The 21,543-nt window shown below is 36.1% G+C and overlaps 1 protein-coding gene across 3 annotated transcripts in view; it reads left to right on the top strand.

Annotated features, from left to right (window-relative positions):
- Positions 1 to 5: 5 nt before the first annotated feature.
- bbc (choline/ethanolaminephosphotransferase 1 bbc) overlaps positions 6 to 21,543 on the top strand; it is a 108,280-nt gene continuing 86,742 nt past the window's right edge. For all 3 annotated transcript variants that reach the window (XM_069819188.1, XM_069819187.1, XM_069819186.1), the window contains exons 1-4: positions 6 to 548; positions 646 to 793; positions 893 to 1,015; positions 2,958 to 3,061. In XM_069819188.1, coding sequence (XP_069675289.1) covers positions 312 to 548; positions 646 to 793; positions 893 to 1,015; positions 2,958 to 3,061 — 612 coding nt within the window. In that variant the 5' untranslated portion in view covers positions 6 to 311. The remainder of the gene's footprint in view (positions 549 to 645; positions 794 to 892; positions 1,016 to 2,957; positions 3,062 to 21,543) is intronic.

The following is a 21,543-nucleotide window of genomic DNA, read 5'->3' as shown; positions in this document are numbered from 1 at the left end:
TCATACAAAGGCCGTAATATCTTGAGCAGAAAGTGACAGAATTGGTACAATGAGCACGCTTGTTTTTGTTAGATGCACGTTCTGCAAGGTATATTTCCGTGACCAAGCACTATAGCGAACTGAGCGGAATCGGTAGCGAAAGAAAGTAGGGAAGGAAAGGAACAGAGCGACAAACGGTGGGAAGGGGAATAAGGGGAAATATATACCCAATAAATGTGGTGTCATGTGTTGTATATGGTTTATTTATTAGTGAAATAGTTCATATAGCATTTAAATTTTGAATTGATATATGTGAAAAGTGTAGTGAAAGCATGATGTTTTACAAAGACAAGTTGCTATCGCCAGCTCAGCTGAAACGTCTTAGTGATCATAAATACAGCTGTTCTAGCATCAGCCTGTTGGACCCTCTATTACAACCATGGTGGAATTGGTTGGTTAGCAAAACACCAGTATGGCTTGCCCCCAATTTAATTACTATCTTAGGCCTAGCTGTGAACATATTAACGACACTTATCCTTGTATGGTACAGTCCTGACGCGAAAGCAGAGGTATGTGTTACAGAGTAAGGTTATGGTTGAAGTTCGCAATTGATTATTATTTAATTGTCAGTTATGAAGTGGAGCTTAACCTAACTAATTTTAACAGGCTCCGAGATGGGCGTGTTTCCTCTGTGCTCTGGGTTTATTTGTGTACCAAAGTTTAGATGCAATTGATGGAAAACAAGCAAGAAGAACTGGGACATCGAACCCCCTAGGGGAATTGTTTGATCATGGTTGTGACTCAATTTCTACAGGTGAGAGATAGTATTGCATAGGAATTTAGGCCTACATAGGGTTAGAATTTAGGATTATAAGTATTCTATGACTCGTCTAAATAACTGATTCTTTTGCAGTATTCGTAGCGTTGTCGGCTTGTATAGCAGTCCAACTCGGATTTTATCCATCATGGATGTTTTTCCAGTGTTTTTGTGCTATGACACTGTTTTACTGCGCACATTGGCAGACTTATGTGTCAGGTTAGTATTGTGGTTATATTTTAAAGATATGTTTTAATTCAGACTTAGCCGAGATTCGATCCAACTTCAGCTCCATGTTCTACATAATAAAGTAATGTATTAGCTATTTCTCAACGTAACCCGGAATGGAATTTTGTGTTTGTTGAGGGAGCTACAGCCCCTCTACACCATACCACCCACTTGTATGCTGTCAGTCCCAGTTAAGAAGGCATTAAGTAATTGAAATATAGCTATAACAATTACCCTTAAGAGAACTAGTTCATGGGAAGCTGATTTTACTCAATTTGTATTATATTTTTTGTTCAGGGAAAATACTCGTTTATGATTATACTACCACAGGTCACTAAACTATAGTGTCTTACGTATTAAACTTCATCTCCACAAAAAAGGCCCTTACAAATTCGACGATTGTCACTTTCAAAATCACTTGAATTTCTGTGCCCTAGTTTTGCCTTACCCTTATCCTATTATATGAAAAAATATAATTATTTCTATTTCATATATTATTATGACATCAGTTGTATTGTATTGTATTGTATTGTATTTATTAACATTCCATGGTATTCATACATGCTTACAGCTAGAATATGGAACAAGTCAAAAAACTTAATACTATTATAAAATCTTAATTTATAGTCACAGTCTAGATGAAATATATATAGACGAGATTTACAATATAGTCTACTAGTACAACACAAAGTTTTAGTATCAATTTCATGAAGTGTTATTGAATGTCATGAATTCGCCTACAGAATAGAAGGCGTAAGAAATTAGGTACTTCTTTAATTTGGCCCTAAATAATTTTATGTTTTGAGTTTCATTTTTTATATCGATAGGGAAATTTTTACTGCCATATAACACGCTCCTTTTTGATAGCACGATAGACTTGCCGATGGAGTATGAAAGTAATTTTTTGACGTGTATTTATGCTATGAACTGTTGAATTAATTAGACCTACAAAGTTTTCACGATTACATACGAGGAAGATTATTAATGAAAAGATATGCTGACAAGCCATGTGCATTATTTGTAGTTTTTTGAAAATAGCCCTACACGATTCCCTAGATTTGGCACCTACTATTCTAATTACTCTTTTTTGTAATAGAAATATATTGTTACTATCTGTGGAATTTCCCCAGAATATTATTCCAAAACTCATTACCGAGTGGAAGTATGCAAAGTGTATTGTTTTTTAGGTATTGATATTTACTGTCTTTTGCATAGATCTAATAGCAAAACAAGCTGAATTTGGTTTGGGGGTAATTTCTTTAATATGATTTTTCCAATTTAACACATTATCGATTTTTAAGCCAAGACATTTGGTAGTTGTTGTTTCTAATAGGGATCTATTATTAATTATTGCGCTAGAAATTTGCGACGTTGAATTTGGACAGAATTTAAATTGAATACGAAGTATTGTCTCACCCAAAATCACCAGTTTATGTGCATCTCCACAGCAGTTGGAATTTAGTATAGGTCTAAGCATCACAGATTTTTTTGGTCCCTGAAATTTTATATGTTAAGCAAAGAAACGAGTCACTATCCAACTTGCATGTTATCTCCCAACCATTTGCAGCCCGCAACCAATAGCCACCTGTCAATTGCTGTGACAGTAGAAGTACACTCAGAACTCGTGTTAATAGACCTACAAGTATATTGCCAAATCTAATAAAAAGTTACAGACTATATGTTTATTGTTATTGTTAGAAATTGTTGCCACTACCTACACTATCACTACTGCTTTCATTGTAATTTACTATTATTATGATATCCATCCTAATATGTAGGCTAAGTTTATAATAGGCTAGAGTATTTATATACTTTATTATGGGAATAATTGTAATGAATGTTTATGAAGAAAGTATTGGACAGTAGGCCTACAGTTGCTAGCATAAAATTGTACTAATACAAATTGAATTACTAATTGTAAGCATTGTTTTAGGAACACTGAGGTTTGGTAAAATTGATGTGACGGAAGCTCAGATTACAATAATGTTTATTCACCTCACATCAGCAATTTTTGGTCCCAGTATCTGGATGGCAAAGGTAAGCACAGGCCTATACACATGATCAAATTCAGTGAAACTGAGTGTCATCATAACAATGGAGAATAAAAGTAGTTCTACGGTTTCTGGAATGTTACTTTCTAATGCACTTAGGACGTTTGTTCGATATTATAATAGGTTATCTGTTCGTGTCTTGATATGTTGACTCAGTGATATTGCATGAAATTAACATAACAGTAATTATTATTATTATTATTATTATTATTATTATTATTATTATTATTATTATTATTATTAATTTAATATTCTTTTAACGTCAGTTTTCTGTGCCATGTATAAAATTATTGTTAATTGCCATTTTGAGTCAATCCAAAGGAGTTGTCCAACAGTGGTAGGTTGACCATTAAAAAAAATGTTTATTTTTTAATTGTGATAACCCCTACCTGTAAGTAGACAGAAATTAGTATTATTTTATTTTTATTTACCTTCATATAAAAACGGAAGTCGTTTCTGTATTATGGCATTCGACATTTCTGGCTTTTGCAGGCAGTGCCGTAAATGTGATAGCTCAGCTCAGAAAATAGAAAGATGGGGAAAACAGTAATTTTAATTTCAGCACATTTGAGGCACGCAATGCACAAATGGCCCAATCCACAATATTATATATCCGCTTTACCTCTTGTAACAGTGCGCGAAATGCGATAAACAAATTAAACTTGTGCTGAAATCTCATGGAAAAACTGGGAATAATGACAAGACGGATTTATATTTTGAAGAGAACAATATGAGGAGTTCTTTAAAGTTATAGGCCTAAACTCGATATACAAATTTTGTGGGTTAGGCTATTTGTGTGCTGAGCATTTCATTTCAAGCTGTATTTTATATTCTGTACCTTTTTACCCTATTATTTCTGTTTGTAATAATTGAAAGTTAAGGGGCCAAAGTTAGTTACCATATTTAAAAGATATTGAGTTCCCCTCCCTTCCCCCAGTGAGAAGGAATTAAATACCAGGGCTGTAATTTTGTTAGAGAACAGCTATACACACAAACCTTTAGCAAAAAATATTTGAGTTCTCTTATTCGTCTCCTTTTTAGTTAGAGCAGTTCAAAAATGCTCGCTCTTCAGTTTTTCTCTTAATTTGAGCCCTAATATCTCTGATGAGGGACTTAATAGAATTTTCAAAATCTTCATGCAAAGAGTAGGCCTATTCTGTGAGAGGTACCTGTAAAAAAAAATGGAGTTTGATATTCCATGGGGAACAAAGTTACAACAGGGGGGAATTAGTCAAAAATAGATCTATACTGTAGTAATACTTGTACGATTAAATATTGCCATGTTTAACAAAACATCATATAAATATAGTTGTTATGCTGATTAATTAGATATTTTGTGTGAAAAGTCCAATACCAACAACTTTTTAAAATATGCATTGGTCATATGATCTACAATACACTAATGTTTGTGGAAATTGCAACACCAAGAAGGATACATGTGACTGAAATGAAATTGATACCACAGATTAGGTACATGACAATACACAAATGATTAGAATTGCAGAACTTACCTGATCTGTGACCATGAGATTTCAGTATGGTGTGAAGCCTCCATGCGCTGCAATCAGAGCCTCTAAGCATCGTGGCATGGAAGCAAAGAATACCTGGATATGTTCCTGGGGAATCTCCCTCCACACAGTTTGTATGCGAGACCACAAAGCGTCAAGAGTGGGTGCTGGAGGACCATGACGAACAAGTTGCCGACCAATCATATCCCAGACATGTTCGATGGACGACATGTTTGGCAAACATGCAGGCCAGGGAAGCAGTGATACCCATCGTTCTTTGAAGGAGGCCTGCACAATCCTCGCCACATATGGGCAGGCATTGTCCTGCTGAAATATGGCATGTGGAGTTGTCAGAAGGAGGGGCAATACCTCGGGCTCTAAAACTCCCTAATGTAGCGGTTGCTGTTCAGATTGCTCTGAATACGTAGGAGGCGAGATCGCATATTGTATTCAATGGCGTCCCAAACCATCACACTAGGTATTTGTCTACTATGCCACCCAACAATGCAGGCTTTCAGATTGCGTTCACCACAGTAGTGTCTAACACGTATGTGGCCATCATTGTAGGACAAGTTGAAGCGGGACTCGTCCGAAAACACTACATTTTGCCACTCAGCATGTCAGTGATGTACACGTGCCCATTGCAGTCTGAGGCATTGGTGGTTTCTGGACAATGGAAGCCGACGCAACGGCATGAGAGTCACTAGTCCAGCCCTCAAAAGACGGCGACAAACAGTTGATGCAGACAGGTCCAGTGTGGAGTACTCCAACATCGACTCAACACTGTGGATGAAGCTTACTGTCCATCACAGCCATGCGGACAAGATGACGGTTATCCCGTGCTCTGATCACATTAATTACGTGGCTCAGTACCTGCTCATCTCTGCGTACGACCCTCTTCTATCCACCGGTTCCACACACGCATCACTGTCGTAGCAACATGCGCTGTACAAGCCGAAATGTCACGGTATGACAAACCTGCTTCCCGGAGACCAACCATTCTGTCCCCTTCGAACTCACTCACATGCTGATAATGCGCCCTTCCACGTCGACGAGGCATACCTGCACTAGCTTTCACGTTTCCACTTCGTTTGGAAGCTCTGCACTGACTGAACAAGGCACAACACTGACCTTGCTGATGACACAAGGGCCTGTGTGTATGCCATCTCTATGGAAACAATTAATTATTGGTGGTACACTGTTCTACACATCTCCCGAGTTTGGAGTTGTTCGGGCCATTCTTTCTGGGTGCTGCACTTTTCACAAACAGTAGCATATATCTTAGTGTCGTCTATCATCTGATATCTTCTTCTGTCCCGAATTCTTCTTCCATTCACCATTCTTTCCAGTGCATCCTTCAGTAGACAGTTTCTTCTCAGCCAATGACCCAAGCAATTCCTTTTCCTCTTCCTGATCAATTTCAGCATCATTCTTTTTTCACCCATTCTTTCTAACACAGCTTCATTTCTTATTTTGTCTCTCCACTTCACATGTTTCATTCTTCTCCATATCCACATTTCAAATGCTTCTATTCGCTTCTCTTCACTTCGTTGTAATGTCCATGTTTCTGCCTTAAACAATGCCACACTCCATACAAAGCACTTCACTTGTCCCTTCCTTAGTTCCCAGAGGTCCGCGGAAGACGCTCCTTTTTCTATTAAAAGCTTCCTTGTCCATAACAAAAATATGTGCAATTCAAACTTGATTTTTAAAAATTACTACTTCTTACAGAAGCAAATTACGTACAAATGAAGTATAATTCAGAATTAATTTAGGCCTATAATGCATAATTAAATGTAATTTTGCTAGAACATGTGCATAATTATTTTATATACAACCAGAATTACGTATAACTGAGTTACATATAACTCAGGTTCTACGGTGTTAATAAAGTGTAATTTGCATACAGCAGTAGCAGAATGTTGGTGTGTAGGCGGTTAACCTTCAATGAAACAATGGGTAAGAGAACTGTAGATAAGTGAAGTTTTGTAGTAAGCAGTCTCCTTGACTTCGATTTTACATAACTTCGGTCAAACAAATGTTAATAATGGATTATATTCTTTTCAGAAAGTTAAATTTTTTATTGAAGACAACGTACTTCTATTTAATTGAACCAAATGGGAAACACACATACCAGTATCCCTCAAATCACTTGTAAATTGCTAACCAACTGAATAATTTGTGATGTCACAAGCATTTGTTGGTGAAAAAGTTTGATGGATTTAGCAGTAAATTCAGAAACTGGCGAATAATAATAATAATAATAATAATAATGAAGCCACCGGCGTAGCTCGATCGGGTAAGGTGCTTGTCTGCCGATCCAGAATTGCGCTCGGGCGTGGGTTCGATTCCTGCTTGGGCTGATTACCTGGTTGTGTTTTTTCCGAGATTTTCCCCAACTGTAAGGCAAATGTCAGGTAATCTACGGCGAATCCTCTGCCTCATCTCGCCAAATATCATCTCTATCACCAATTCTATCGACGCTAAATAACCTCTTATTTGATACAGCGTCGTTAAATAACCAAATAAAGAAAATTAGTAATAATAATAAAAATATAAAAATTGGAGATTTATCCTTCGAAGAGGTGGAAAAATTCAAATATCTTGGAGCAACAGTAACTAATATGAATGACACTCGGGAGGAAATTAAACGCAGAATAAATATGGGAAATGTGTGTTATTATTCGGTTGAGAAGCTTCTGTCATCTAGTCTTCTGTCAAAAAATTTGAAAGTTAGAATTTATAAACCAGTTATATTACTGGTTGTTCTGTATGGTTGTGAAACTTGGATTCTCACTTTGAGAGAGGAACAGAGATTAAGAGTGCTTGAAAATAAGGTTCTTAGGAAAATATTTGGGGCTAAGAGGGATGAAGTTACAGGCGAATGGAGAAAGTTACACAATGCAGAGCTGCACGCATTGTATTCTTCACTTGACATAATTAGGAACATAAAATCCAGACGTTTGAGATGGACAGGACATGTAGCACGTATGGGCGAATCCAGAAATGCATATAGAGTGTTAGTTGGGAGGCCGGAGGGAAAAGGACCTTTGGGGAGACCAAGACGTAGGTGGGAAGATAATATTAGAATGGATTTGAGGGAGGTGGGATATGATGGTAGAGACTGGATTAATCTTGCTCAGGATAGGGACCAATGGCGGGCTTATGTGAGGGTGGCAATGAACCTCCGGGTTCCTTAAAAGCCAGTAAGTAAGTAAGTAATAATAATAATAATAATAATAATAATAATAATAATAATAATAATAATAATAACAACCCTTTTTTTCTTTTACAGTTAACAGCTTTCTGTATGTTCTAATCTTTGTCACATGAAATAAAATTTGTGATACCAGTACTGTATTTACTCGAATATAAAAAATACCCCTCCTTTAATTGATTTTCACTGCTGAGAAACATTAGAAGAGTCTTACACGCGAAGTTTTTCTCGCAGCTCTTAGTGTAATCTTTTGATTCGTCCTATTTGGTTGAACAGAAAACTACTGTCTATGCACCATTCTTTTCTACAGAAGTAATAACATGTAATTTGCAGTAAAAAGGTGCAGAAAAGCTGTTTGCTTATTCCTCACACAAGAAAACAACTACAGGATATCCGTACACTTTAATAACTGATTACTAACAGATTTGTTACTGTAGTTCCCGAAATTAGCGGCAAAAATGTGCAATGGTAACAAAACATAATCAATTCCAGTATAGGAGCTGTAAGACAATACAGTGTAAGCCATCAGAAGCTGCAGTGCTAGTTTTTGAGCCTTTCCTCTGCACCAAAAGGGAGGGGGGTAAAAAACATAAGTAGGCCTATTACAGTTCTAATTTAAATTCAAAAGAGTTTTGTTTAGTTTAACAGTGAAAAGAGATTAGAACTTTGTTTTGTGAAATTAACTAATAATTGGGTTGGAAGTGGCCAGGTTGTTAATTTTTTAGTATACTCTTTTTTTTGTTCTAGCTTCTGCAGAAGGGTCCATTTCGTTGAGAGAAATACATTTATGTTTAACTTCCACAAATTAACGAAGAGTCTTATATTCGAGTAAATATGGCATGAGAACAAATGAAGATTACACTGTTGAAAGTTCTCATGAATTAAACATTAATTGATAGTAATAAAGTTTTTTTTATTTTTTATGTTTACAATGGTTTTCCTGTATGCACAAATGGGTAAATTTAAGCATTTATATTTTACTATAAACATAATGATCACTCTTATTTCTTGTTTTACATTACATTATAGTATATCTTGATCGCATTATGTGGTTGTTGAAAATAGTAACTGAAGACAGCATTTTGACTTTTATTTTATTGTGCTCTGTCAAAATAAATGAATATGTATACAGAGTGATTCACGAAGTCCCCCCCCCCCCCCTCAGTTTATGGAGGTGATTCCTGAGGTTATTTGGGACAAAAAATGTTGTTGTTGTTTTCTAATGCCAGGCGTTTGACAATAAAGTCATTTGACCTCTTGCATTCCAATATTTTTCAAAGATATTATCATGGTCAGCCACTGAAGCACAGATTTTGAGGTGTTCCGAATCCATTTCTTGGTTTGAGTTGCACAATGGGCAGTTAGGGGACTGATATATTCCAATTCTATGCAGGTGTTTGGCCAAACAATCATTACCTGTTGCCAATCTAAATGCAGCTACAGACGATTTTCGTGGTAAATCGGGAATTAACTGTGGATTATGATGCAGAGAGTTCCATTTTTGCCCTTGAGATTGTGTTATCAATTTTGTTTGTTGAAGTCTAAGTATGTAGATTTAATAAATCTTTTCACAGAGTAATACGTAGATTTAGTAACAGGTCTGTAAGTAGCAGTGCTGCCCTTCTTTGCTAAAGCATCTGCATTCTCGTTTCCCAGGATTCCACAATGGGATGGTATCCATTGGAATACAATTCTTTTATTGAGTGATATTAATTGAGAGAGCATTTTAGTTATTTCTGCATTTACAAAAAATGTAAATAAATTAATGGGATTGCATTCGTAATTTGAAAACGGCAGAAAAAGCTTTGATTTCAGTATTTCACTAACAAAAATGCAAAAAATAATTAAAACACAGTTGACTGTTTATGTATCAGTCTCTTTCATTTAGAGTGAATTTCAATCACATTTTCGAAAATCCCTCCCTGAATCTCAAGGCAACGGTTGGCATGGGTGTGAACAGCACATGTAGCATTTTTCGCAGTTTCACACATTTATTCCTTATTGTTGCCATGGCATCCAAAATACGTTGAAGCAACTCTTCATGTGTTTGTACCTTAACCTGATACACGATGTCTTTCATCCAGTGCAGTAATCTAAGGGTGTATGTAGTTATATAGTCGCGACGCTGTTATTCCCGGCGTGACTCCTCTGTGCTTACGTTTTAGGAAGTGAAGGCTCTATAAAGTCTAGGTAGGTAGTATCGTTCGCCATTTTTGTTCTTTCGTTGCCGAGCTACCAGACGAGGAATCTATTTGCCAGACCGTTACACATTATCATGTCGTAGCTCCAATGATAATAAATCAAACGCACTGTAATTCAGCAAATAATTGATCGGCAAATAACGTCCTTGTGTGCTTTCTGCGAACGCCAACGAAAGAGCCAAAATGGCGGGCGATTATATTAAGTATTTATTGAGCCTTAGGAAATGCATAACGTCTTCATCAGCGAATCACAAGACTCACGCGTTTAAATGTAGCTGACCTGCAATGTGATTGGTGGCTGGAAATTAGAGCGAAGGGACTATAGCAACAAACATGCCTAGCGTTCCATTTACTTTGACGCGTTTCGAAAATGTGTTGTAACTTCGTAATTATGAATGTGATCCCATTAATTTATTTACATTTTTTGTTCCAATAACCTCAGGAATCACCTCCATAAACCGGAGGGAAACCTCGTGAATCAACCTTTATATATGTACACATTTTTGGTAGTTCCATATAAACACACAAACACTGTAAGTACGTATAATGGAATTGATAACACTAACAGACTTATAGTTTTGTGAAAATTGTGCCGTAAGCTTAGGTTTTCTCTTATGACATTGAGATAAGAACACTCCTTCACTGTTATGTCACAGATAAAGTCATCACAGAATGCAGATCACTGTGTCTATATTGTAAATGATAATATTTATCTCTTACTTCCTCTTATGTAAGAGTTTTATCGTCACTTCTTTACTAAAAGCCCAAGTTTATTTCCTGAATTGTTAGATAACAGATACTTAACTAGGTTAAATTGTGGAAGTAGCTGCCATAGCGGATATGATAAGAATACTAAATATGAAAGACCGTTTGTCCTGATCATTTTATTATTAATTTATTAAATGTTTATTTTTATGTTTTTCTCCAATTTCTTCAGCCAGTTACAGATCAGCAAGAACTGCTTTCCACAGCCTCGCCATTATGTCACTTATAATATTTTTTTTAAATTTTATAATAAAGGAGTGATGTTATTCATAAAATATAATTCAGTGAAATTCATTTCCATGTGCTTTTTTTTTTTTTTTTTTTTTTTTTTTTGAGAAATGGTTACATTATAAAAACACACTTTTATGATCAGGACTGTGAAGTTGATACAAAAGATCTTGAGCTGTAGCTCTTCTAACCCTGTCGTGGAAGTTCAATAAATAGAGTCTGCTGAAATGGAAAATGACACACGAGATATTTCATGGAAGTCACATTGCTACTTTTGAGACTTTTAATTTATGCATGTCTTATTTTTATTATGGATCAATAGGATACAAAGTCACAAAGTATTATTTTCATATTTTTTGGCTCACTATGTTCTTGAATGTCCATAAGTGTAGGCTACTGTTGGTTCGAAAGATAATATGAAAAGCGTTAAAATTAGAGTTGTGGATTTAATCACTTAATCGATCAGATTCAGATATTGGAGAAAAAATGGGAGGGTACAGTACATCAGTTATTCATAGATTTCAAAAAGGCATATGACTCGGTTAAGAGAGTACAGTACATCAGTTATTCATAGATTTCAAAAAGGCATATGACTCGGTTAAGAGAGAAGTATTATATGATATTATTATTGAAATTGGTATTCCTAAGAAACTTGTTTGATTAATTAAAATGTGTCTCAGTGAAACGTACAGCAGAGTCCGTTTAGGCCAGTTTCTATCTGATGCTTTTCCAATTCACTGCGGGCTAAAGCAAGGAGATGCACTATCACCTTTACTTTTTAGCTTCGCTTTAGAATATGCCATTAGGAAAGTTCAGGATAACAGACAGGTTTGGAATTGAATGGGTTACATCAGCTTCTTGTCTATGCGGATGACGTGAATATGTTAGGAGAAAATCCACAAACGATTAGGGAAAACACGGAAATTTTACCTGAAGCAAGTAAAGTGATCAGTTTGGAAGTAAATTCCGAAAAGACAAAGTATATGATTATGTCTCGTGACCAAAATAATGTACGAAATGGAAATATAAAAATTTGAGATTTATCCTTCGAAGAAGTGGAAATCTTGGAGCAACAGTAACAAATATAAATGACACTCGGGAGGAAATTAAACACAGAATAAATATGGGAAATGCTTGTTATTATTCGGTTGAGAAGCTTTTGTCATCTAGTCTGCTGTCAAAAAATCTGAAAGTTAAAATTTGTAAAACAGTTATATTACTGGTTGTTCTGTATGGTTGTGAAACTTGGACTCTCACTTTGAGAGAGGAACAGAGATTAAGGGTGTTTGAGAATAAGGTTCTTAGGAAAATATTTGGGGCTAAGAGGATGAAGATACAGGAGAATGGAGAAAGTTGCACAACGCAGAACTGCATGCATTGTATTCTTCACCTGACATAATTAGGAACATTAAATCCAGACGTTTGAGATGGGCAGGGCATGTAGCATATATGGGCAAATTCAGAAATGCATATAGTGCGTTAGTTGGGAGGCCGGAGGGAAAAAGACCTTTGGGGAGGCCGAGACGTAGATGGGAGGATAATATTACAATGAATTTGAGGGAGATGGGATAAGATGGTAGGGACTGGTTTAATCTTGCTCAGGATAGGGACCGATGGCGGGCTTATGTGAGGACGGCAATGAACCTCCGGGTTCCTTAAAGGCCATTTGTAAGTGAGTAAGTAATCGAACAGATTACCATTTAATTTTAAAATCCCATTAAATAATCAAATTGTTTATTTTAATTGATTAATAAAACCGATTAAAATTATTGTGTGGTGAAGGAAACGTAACTATCTTGTAAAGTCTGTGTAGCACAAAATCTGTATATCATTTGGTGCGATAGACTCTTAAACTACGAAAATGTCTAGCTTTGGCATCAAATCTTTTGGATTCGAACTCTAAATTATACTGGGAAGCTAGTAGGCGAATGAAGCACTTCCAAGTGCCGGGGCAGTTTTTGCTGCTGGTGCTGCAAGTAGTCTCAATATCATTGTACAAAATGTTCATCCATTCCAACATTGTTAACATTGCTACTTCCAGTTCATCTCCTCAATCTATGTCAGAGCACCTAATAATGAAGGCTGTATCGTGTGTTAAAGAGAAGTGATGTATAAACTTGTGAAGTATTGTCAGTGTATTGACATGTTTGACCAGAGCAAAGAGATGTATCTGTAAATGACACTTCTGTTTTTTTTTCAAACTTTTTTTGTACAGTGTCTCCGGCTTGAACATATAATAAAACACAAATGTATTACTTATAAACTAATTAAGATATTTCCATATGGGTTTTCATACATAAACAGCAACTCACAATGTTTGGTGTGCGTGGGTTGCATGACGTCATAATGCTTGCGCATGTGCATAACTACATTGGAAACGAATTGGCTTCAGTTATGCCAGGAAATCAGATCTGAGGTCAAGTCACACTGGAGAGAATTCGCAGCACCCATTTTACAATAAATTGAAAGAAATTAAGCATTCCTTGGTAGACAAGGCAAGTTCTATGTTTCTGGGAAAGTGCACAAGCACAATTGTAGAATTTCGGGCATGGAAAAATCCCATGCGACACGTCCATTTCAACGTGATTCTCCCAAAGTGAATATATGGTATGCACTAATGAAAGGCAGGATCATAGGACTGTTCTTCTTTGCAGAAAAAACTATCAACGCGGCTGTTGAAAGTGTTACGTCTGTAATGTTACGAAACACGTGGGCTGAGATTAAGTATAGGTTGGACATCTGTCTTTGAGTTGCTGTTTATGTAGGGAAACCCATATGAAAATATCTTAATTAGCTACTTGTAAAAACGTGTGTTATTCTTTACAGCATATGGAATTATTATAATATGATAGTAGGTATTTTTGTTCGAATTTACATAAACACTATTTAAAATCGATTAACCAGTTGATTAATCGATTAAAGACGTCTCTCTCTCTCTTTCTCTCTCTGTGTGTGCGTGTGTGTGTGAAAGTTGTTATTTGATTGGTAGCTCTGGTTAAAATTTAAAGTAGTGTTTTCCAGAAAGATTTTATATCAAGATCAATGTCAGAATTAGTACATTTGCTGACTTTGATTCCACCAGGAAGGCTTCAAACTCCATGACTCTTTACTTCTACTCCACAGTCCTGGTTATAAATTGAACTGTGTCTCTTCATATCATTGATCTGAACTGTCCAGGAGTATGTTAGTTGGGCAGTGTGAAGAATTCCATTTCTGAAGTATGGCCTCTGGATGGCAGAATTCCTAATACATGATGATGGATGAGACTAATGACTAGCAAAGTTTAAAAAATTTACATCCAATTGCGACTATATTTTAATCAAGTGTTACAAGACTACAAATATGATAACTCGGATTTTGCTACTTTTACTATAGCTGTTTCAGGCTTTCTTTTTGTGAACTTATGCATTTTAACTATTAAGTCCACTTGTGAGCTACCAACAGCTGCAGATGAAAAGTCGCTACTCAAGTATGTCTATGTGGTTAGGCAAGCAGTGATGGAAACACTGTTAATGACAAGTATCGGCACGTGTATCAGTTATAAGGCTAGGTCGGTTTCAGTGAGACGTTAGATTAGGCTGACCAGATTTTTTATGGTCAAGCAGGAGACATCGGCAATTTCAAGAAAACCATAAATGCTTATCTAGTCAATCTTCTTTGAAATGTTGCAGAAAATCCATGTATGATAACTAGACATCGGATTTTTAGGCACTAAAAATTGCAGTTTTAGGCGCCTAAAATAAGCTCAAAATTTGTAAAATTAGGCTCTATTTTAATGAAAATAGGCATTTTAGGCACATCAAGGTATCATACTTATTTCTTTCACTGAAATTTTTAGTTATACACTAAAATACGCACAAAAAAGTATGTTTAAACATTAAAAAAGAATACTATATTATATTTATAAACAGAGCTGCACAAATTTAATATATTGAAACTAATGAAATAATGATTATTGATATCAAGATTACTCATTTTAAGTTATTGAAATTCAGTTCCAGTTCGGAATTTAAAAGGTTAAAGTGTAGTGGTCTTAAAAAGAATTGTACCTCAGGATAGCTCAGTCAATGTATAAATATTATAGGCCTACTCATTAAAATTAATAGAATTTATATATTTCAACTATTGTTACATACCTGTTTGCTACAAATCTTGCAGAATATTATTTTTCCATTATAAGTGAATTCTGAATATTCTGTTAGCCATTGCCAGATCAATGTAGATTTTGCACTTATATTTTTCGGCATTATCGCGTTAAACTTCACAGGAAAACGTCCTACCGCTCAAAACTTCTCAACACAAATAAGGTGAGGGAAAGAGCAACTGTTAACGAGCATTCAAATGAACCGTTGTTATTGAGATTCAATTGGACAAAAATACAAAGTTCCACTTATTGTTACATTTCCTGGTAGTGTTAACACTAGGAGGGCCATTCTTTTAAATATTTTGTAACGGTTTACCCTACTAATTCGCAGTTTTACGACTTTTCATAAATATTTCAAAAACACTCTTTCTCCAAAAATTGTGATTTTATGACACTCTGAAGGGCAGTACAGCTAATCGGTTTCAGACCGAAAACAGTCATTTTTATAGTATAGTATATCTCTGAATCGGTAGCAGCACATGTTGTGATTGTTGCCTGCTTCGAAACTAAGGTTGGTTCTTTGTCGGCATTTATGCCTCCAAACATGTTAAATTCGGTGAAATCTATTGCGAGTGTCGTGAGATTCAAAACATTTTGTTTCCTTTATCAATGGTTTCATGGCCGGTGTGAAGCAAACTTTCCACTTTTTAAATGCCTTAAATTTCGCAGTGAATGCATGTATAAATTATAAAAAGTAAGAGTAAAATGCGAAACTTTACAGTGAGTTAGGCGAATATTAACAAATTAGGCTCTAATAACCGTTTTAGGGCATTTTAGGGCACTATAAAACTCTTTGAATACCTTTCAATTTCCATGAAACACAAATATTAATAATTATTTTTACTTTTCTCCTAAAGAAACAAAATAGGCATTTGCCCTAGAATCCGATGTCTGATGATAACAGCAGAGACAATGATAGAATTTTGCACACTTGACCAATGGCTGTTCTCTTAAAACATACAATACAGGCAATGTGTACATGAACGAATGTTTGTAATAATAACAGTAATAAGTAATAAAAAAAAGGTATTAGGAAGAGAGTTTTGCACATGCTTCCCAATATCGGTTGAAGATGTTTGTAGAGTAGAATGCAGGACAATGTTGCAGATGAGAACTTCAAAATTAATATAATTTGTATTTTTTTTAATAGAGAGAAATGCAGAGTGTAGTAGTAGGAGCAAAATAAAGCTTATAATAAAAATGGTCTTTGTATCTCAATTTTAGGAGTGCTAAATTTAGGTTTTCTTTTTAAATAGAGAGAAATTCAAAGTGTAGTAGTAGGAGCAAAATAAAGCTTGACTTCTGCCCCTATAGTGAGGCCCTTCGCAACATCCGTCACCATGCTGTCCGTTGTATGCTGGCCAAGGCACTGAAGGAAGTAGGGTTTACAGTCCATCAAGAGGTGCAGGGACTAGCCACACAAGGAAGTGTTTGGCGAATTGATATCATTGCCATTAAGAACAACTCGGCATACATTCTCGATCCCACCATCAGATTTGAGACACATGCAGATGAACCGCATGAGGTGGACAGTGAAAAGAAACGGGTCTATGAACCAACAATCCCGTTCTATAAAGATAAATATAGCCTGTCCCACATTGATGTAATAGGTCTGATGGTGGGAGCACGTGGTACCATACCCTCCATCTTTGCCAACAAATGTAAAAACCTGGGGCTAACACACAGCATTGTGAAGGAAATAGCCATTAGTGCCCTCAAAGGATTGGTTCAGATATTGAGAAATCATTTGTATGGGAGTGATAATGGAAATTTCAAGTTATCTAAACCTTTGGCTGTTGATTGGTTTAGATATCAATGCCAATCAATCTATACTATTATTTTTCTCACGGTATATGGCATTCAAATCATTCTAATATATCTGATATTTTTCCCCCCTTCCTTAATTGTAAATGAGTACAAACGCTACTTAGGTGTAAATTTTTCTGACATTTTGCATATTCGATTCCCTAACCGTTTCAAATGTATATCATTTTACCTTTTAGGTGTGTTTCCAAATTACGTATATGTAATACGCTTTGTCAAATCTGGCAACCTTTTCATAAAGGGAGCTAAATTTATTATTATTATATAAAAATGTGTAGGCTCCTTAATGTTGCTATCTGGTATCTAAAAGAGGAACAGTAAAAATTTCCATGCTACTCGTTAACCTTACCTGTTATTCTATTATTTGTTGTAGATTTCTCCGTTCATCTCAGAAATGGAATTCAACTATGCTTAACTAACAGAATTCCATTGGAGGCATTGGAAACGAAACTAATTACAACTATATTTTTCTCAGTTTCAGCTATATTTGATTTTATGGAATGCTTTACATCAAATATTAATCTTATATTTAATAGGTGTTTATAATTGCCTATCTTACAGGTTTTGTTTTATTTTGATGCAATTGTCATATTGTATGACCTGCCTGATAATGACACACCTTTCACTTCCAACATCCTTGCCATTTTCAGCATTTACCATAAAATAGAATTAAAGGTAGTGAAAATCCTCTCGTAAGTAACTGCAGCCAAAATTCCCCGTGTTCATACTAGTGCTGTATTACTGTGACGAAAATAAATTGTATCAATATTTAAATCAAATAAATTAGTAATTACTGAATAATTTCGAGGGAAAAATTGTTCCGGGGCCGGGTATCGAACCCGGGACCTTTGGTTAAACGTACCAATGCTCTCCCAACTGAGCTACCCAGGAACTCTACCAGACACCGATCCAATTTTTCCCTCTGTATCCACAGACCTCAAAGTGGGCTGACAACTGTCAAGCAACCAACATTGAGTGCACACTAACTCTGTGTGACTTAAATTGTGGTTTTCTGTTAACGAACAGTGACGTGTATTATGCAAATCAAGCTTTCAGGTATGACTCCCTGTGAAGTTGATTTGAATAATTTCGAGGGAAAACTTGTTCTGGGGCTGGGTATCGAACCCGGGACCTTTGGTTAAACGTACCAATGCTCTCCCAACTGATCTACCTGGGAACTCTACCAGACACCGATCCAATTTTTCCCTCTATATCCACAGACCTCAGAGTGGGCTGACAACCGTCAAGCAACCAACATTGAGTGCACACTAACTCTGTGTGACTTAAATTGTGGTTTTCTGTTAACGAACAGTGACGTGTATTATGCAAATCAAGCTTTCAGGTATGACTCCCTGTGAAGTTGATTTGAATAATTTCGAGGGAAAAATTGTTCCGGGGCCGGGTATCGAACCCGGGACCTTTGGTTAAACGTACCAACGTCATACCTGAAAGCTTCATTTGCATAATACACGTCACTGTTCGTTAACAGAAAACCACAATTTAAGTCACACAGAGTTAGTGTGCACTCAATGTTGGTTGCTTGACGGTTGTCAGCCCACTTTGAGGTCTGTGGATATAGAGGGAAAAATTGGATCGGTGTCTGGTAGAGTTCCCGGGTAGCTCAGTTGGGAGAGCGTTGGTACGTTTAACCAAAGGTCCCGGGTTCGATACCCGGCCCCGGAACAATTTTTCCCTCGAAATTATTCAAATCAACTTCACAGGGAGTTATACCTGAAAGCTTGATTTGCATAGTAATTACTGTGTAGTGATAGAGAGAGAATGCAAAATAATGCCCCTAGTAATCATCCAGATGCAGTTCCTACTTCTGATTACTTCTCTACCCCCCTCCTTTTTCTGTTTAATCTCTACGTTGAGTTCTGTATTCTATTTTTTTTTTTTTTTTTTTTTTTTTAATATCAAGAATCATGATACATGACTTAGAAGATTGTGTAATGGTAAATGGGTAGACAATTTATATGTGTATCAGTAAACTCTTACAGATAATAGAACTGGATCTTGTTGCTGCGCTGTAAATTTTGTTAACTTGAAAAGCATGAAATGTTGTGTGGGCTGGTAAACATTTCTTTTCTCGTCTCCGTATCTTTCTAGCATAATTGCATACAGCATGCAGCACTCCAGTTAGATTGAATTTTGTGTTCTTGTTTACTGTTGTAACACATAGTTGCTGAAAGGAAAGGTACATTTTGAAATTATTTAACATTTTGAAAGCTAAACTATACATAAAATGGAAGCACATTTGAATTAGCAAAGCAAATGGGTTTATTTAAATCCATTCATATAGCTACCAGTGGTCGTCCTTCTGTGGTCTAGTCTCTGAAACCGAGGTTTGTGGGTTCAAATCCAGTGGAGAGAGATTTTTTGGTAAGAATATCTATAATCTGACTTATCTGAAAGGGAAGTAAAACTATGGGTCCCATGTTGCTTAATTTACAGTCTGTAAAATATCAGTTTAGCTTAAGTTAAATCTTCAGCTACTTTAATTTTTTTTATTCTGCATGAACGTAGATATTCTCAATTTCACTGATTGTGTGAAGGCAGTAATGAGTTGCTTAATGTGTATGTATTTTAATTTTTAGAAACTTTACATTTTTTAAAAAATGACAATTTCAAAATGTATCTTTCTTTTGTGTAACCTGATATATGAAAGGTTGCTCATTGTGAATAACTGATTAATAATTTTTGTTGTGAACAAACATTGAAGTATTACTAGCCAGTAAATTTGATGTGCAATCATTTGGCTGGTAGTTTCATCTGCTTTCAATACTAAAGGTCCATATTCTTGTAAGCACTGTAACAGAGATCCAATACTAGTAATTCGTCCTGGACTTCTCAGCAAAGTAGAAGCCCTAAGAAGGAGATTGTGTAAAAAAATCTTCTGACATAAAAGCTTCCACGGTAGTCTATTTGGGTGCGCTTCCAAACAGGGGCAGCGGCATTTCCCCTAAGGTTAGAGCTTAGTTTAGGTGTATGTGTATTAATCGAAAATTAGGGGCTAGAAAATATTGCGAATAGGATGCATGTTTATATGTCATTATTACCCTTAACAACATGCTAATCCCTTATTCATCTGTCGTAAAAAATCTTGGCTTCTTTTTTGATAATAATCTAAGTTGCAATTTTCAAGTTAAAGAAACGATAAAAAAAATCTGTTCCTCCATTCACTGTTTGAGTCGCTTGAGAAACTTCTTGCCCCAGCAACTAAAACTTACCCTAGTACAAACCCTAGTAATGCCGCACTTCGATTATTGTGACGTTTTGTTAAGTGACCTAAGTTCTGAACTGTCAGTCAAGTTACAGCGAGCTCAGAATATGTGCGTCAGATACGTGTGCAACATCCGACGATATGATCACATATCACCGTCCTTCGCAAGTCTTTCGTGGCTCCGACTTAAAGAACGCAGAACTTTACACTCTTTGTCTTTACTCTTTCGAATTCTGCACACCTCAACACCAAATTACCTTTCGTCTCGTTTTTCCTATCTATACTCTAACCACGACGTAAATACCAGATCACTTATCTGTGGCACGCTAAGTATACCTCTTCATAGAATATCTTGTTATTCATCATCTTTTACAGTATCCACCTCCTGTCAATGGAATTCCTTGTCACAAAGTATTAGGGGCTGCAAGACCTTTAAAAACAGCTTAAAAGATAACCTTATTAGCATATCACTCCAATTGTACTGATTTAAACTGTCACTGACTACATTGTTACTTCATTCTTTAGACATCATCCTGATAGTGCTGTATTTTCAAAATTGTCTCATAATAATCTCTTTCTATTATCTAATATTATTTGAAATATATTAACATTCTATGTATTTTAGCTTAATTCTGCAACACAGTTTATTTCAGTGTTTAATTAATAGTTCATAGTATTTTGTTGTTTAATTCGTAAATAACTCTTGTATACATGTAACTCTCACCTAAATCAAATTGTTGAATTCTTTGTAAGTTTATGCATATGTACATACACTTTTTGCTGGTTGAGTGGAAGAGAAGGCCTTACGGCCTTAACTCTGCCAGCTAAAATAAATCATTATTATTGTTATTATAAACTGGGCTCTAACCTTAGGGGAAATGCCACTGCCCCTGTTCGGAAGCGCGTCCGTCTATTGACTAGAGTGCTGGACTTATAATTCTGTGAACCCAGGTTCAATGCCCGGTGTACCCCGATTTATAATTGTGTTTGGCAAGCCTATGGTCCAGGTAACTCAGGGGTTTTCTCTGGGAACTCTGGTTTCCCTGTGGAATCTCAACAAATCTCAATAATCACCTCATCTCATTGCGGATGTAGCGTAGACCAGCCTCCTATGGAGCACCTTGGACAATGACTCTGCCGGTAAATCGGTCTACATAACTGGCTTCATATGGGTGAATGACGAACATTCAAGTACCCGCCATTAGTTAAAAAAATACAAAGGAATTCAACTTAAGATTTGTATTGATGGATCTTTTTTGGGTGGGTAACTGCTGTGTTCCATGCTATTGTTGAACCAATTTTTCATTGTCTCAACACTGTTAGAAATGAAAGTACGTAGCCCAGCCAGCCAGTGTAAT

This window comes from Periplaneta americana, chromosome 2 (assembly GCF_040183065.1).
Source record: "Periplaneta americana isolate PAMFEO1 chromosome 2, P.americana_PAMFEO1_priV1, whole genome shotgun sequence".
NCBI lineage: Eukaryota > Metazoa > Arthropoda > Insecta > Blattodea > Blattidae > Periplaneta > Periplaneta americana.
This window is presented reverse-complemented; position numbering and strand designations above follow the sequence as displayed.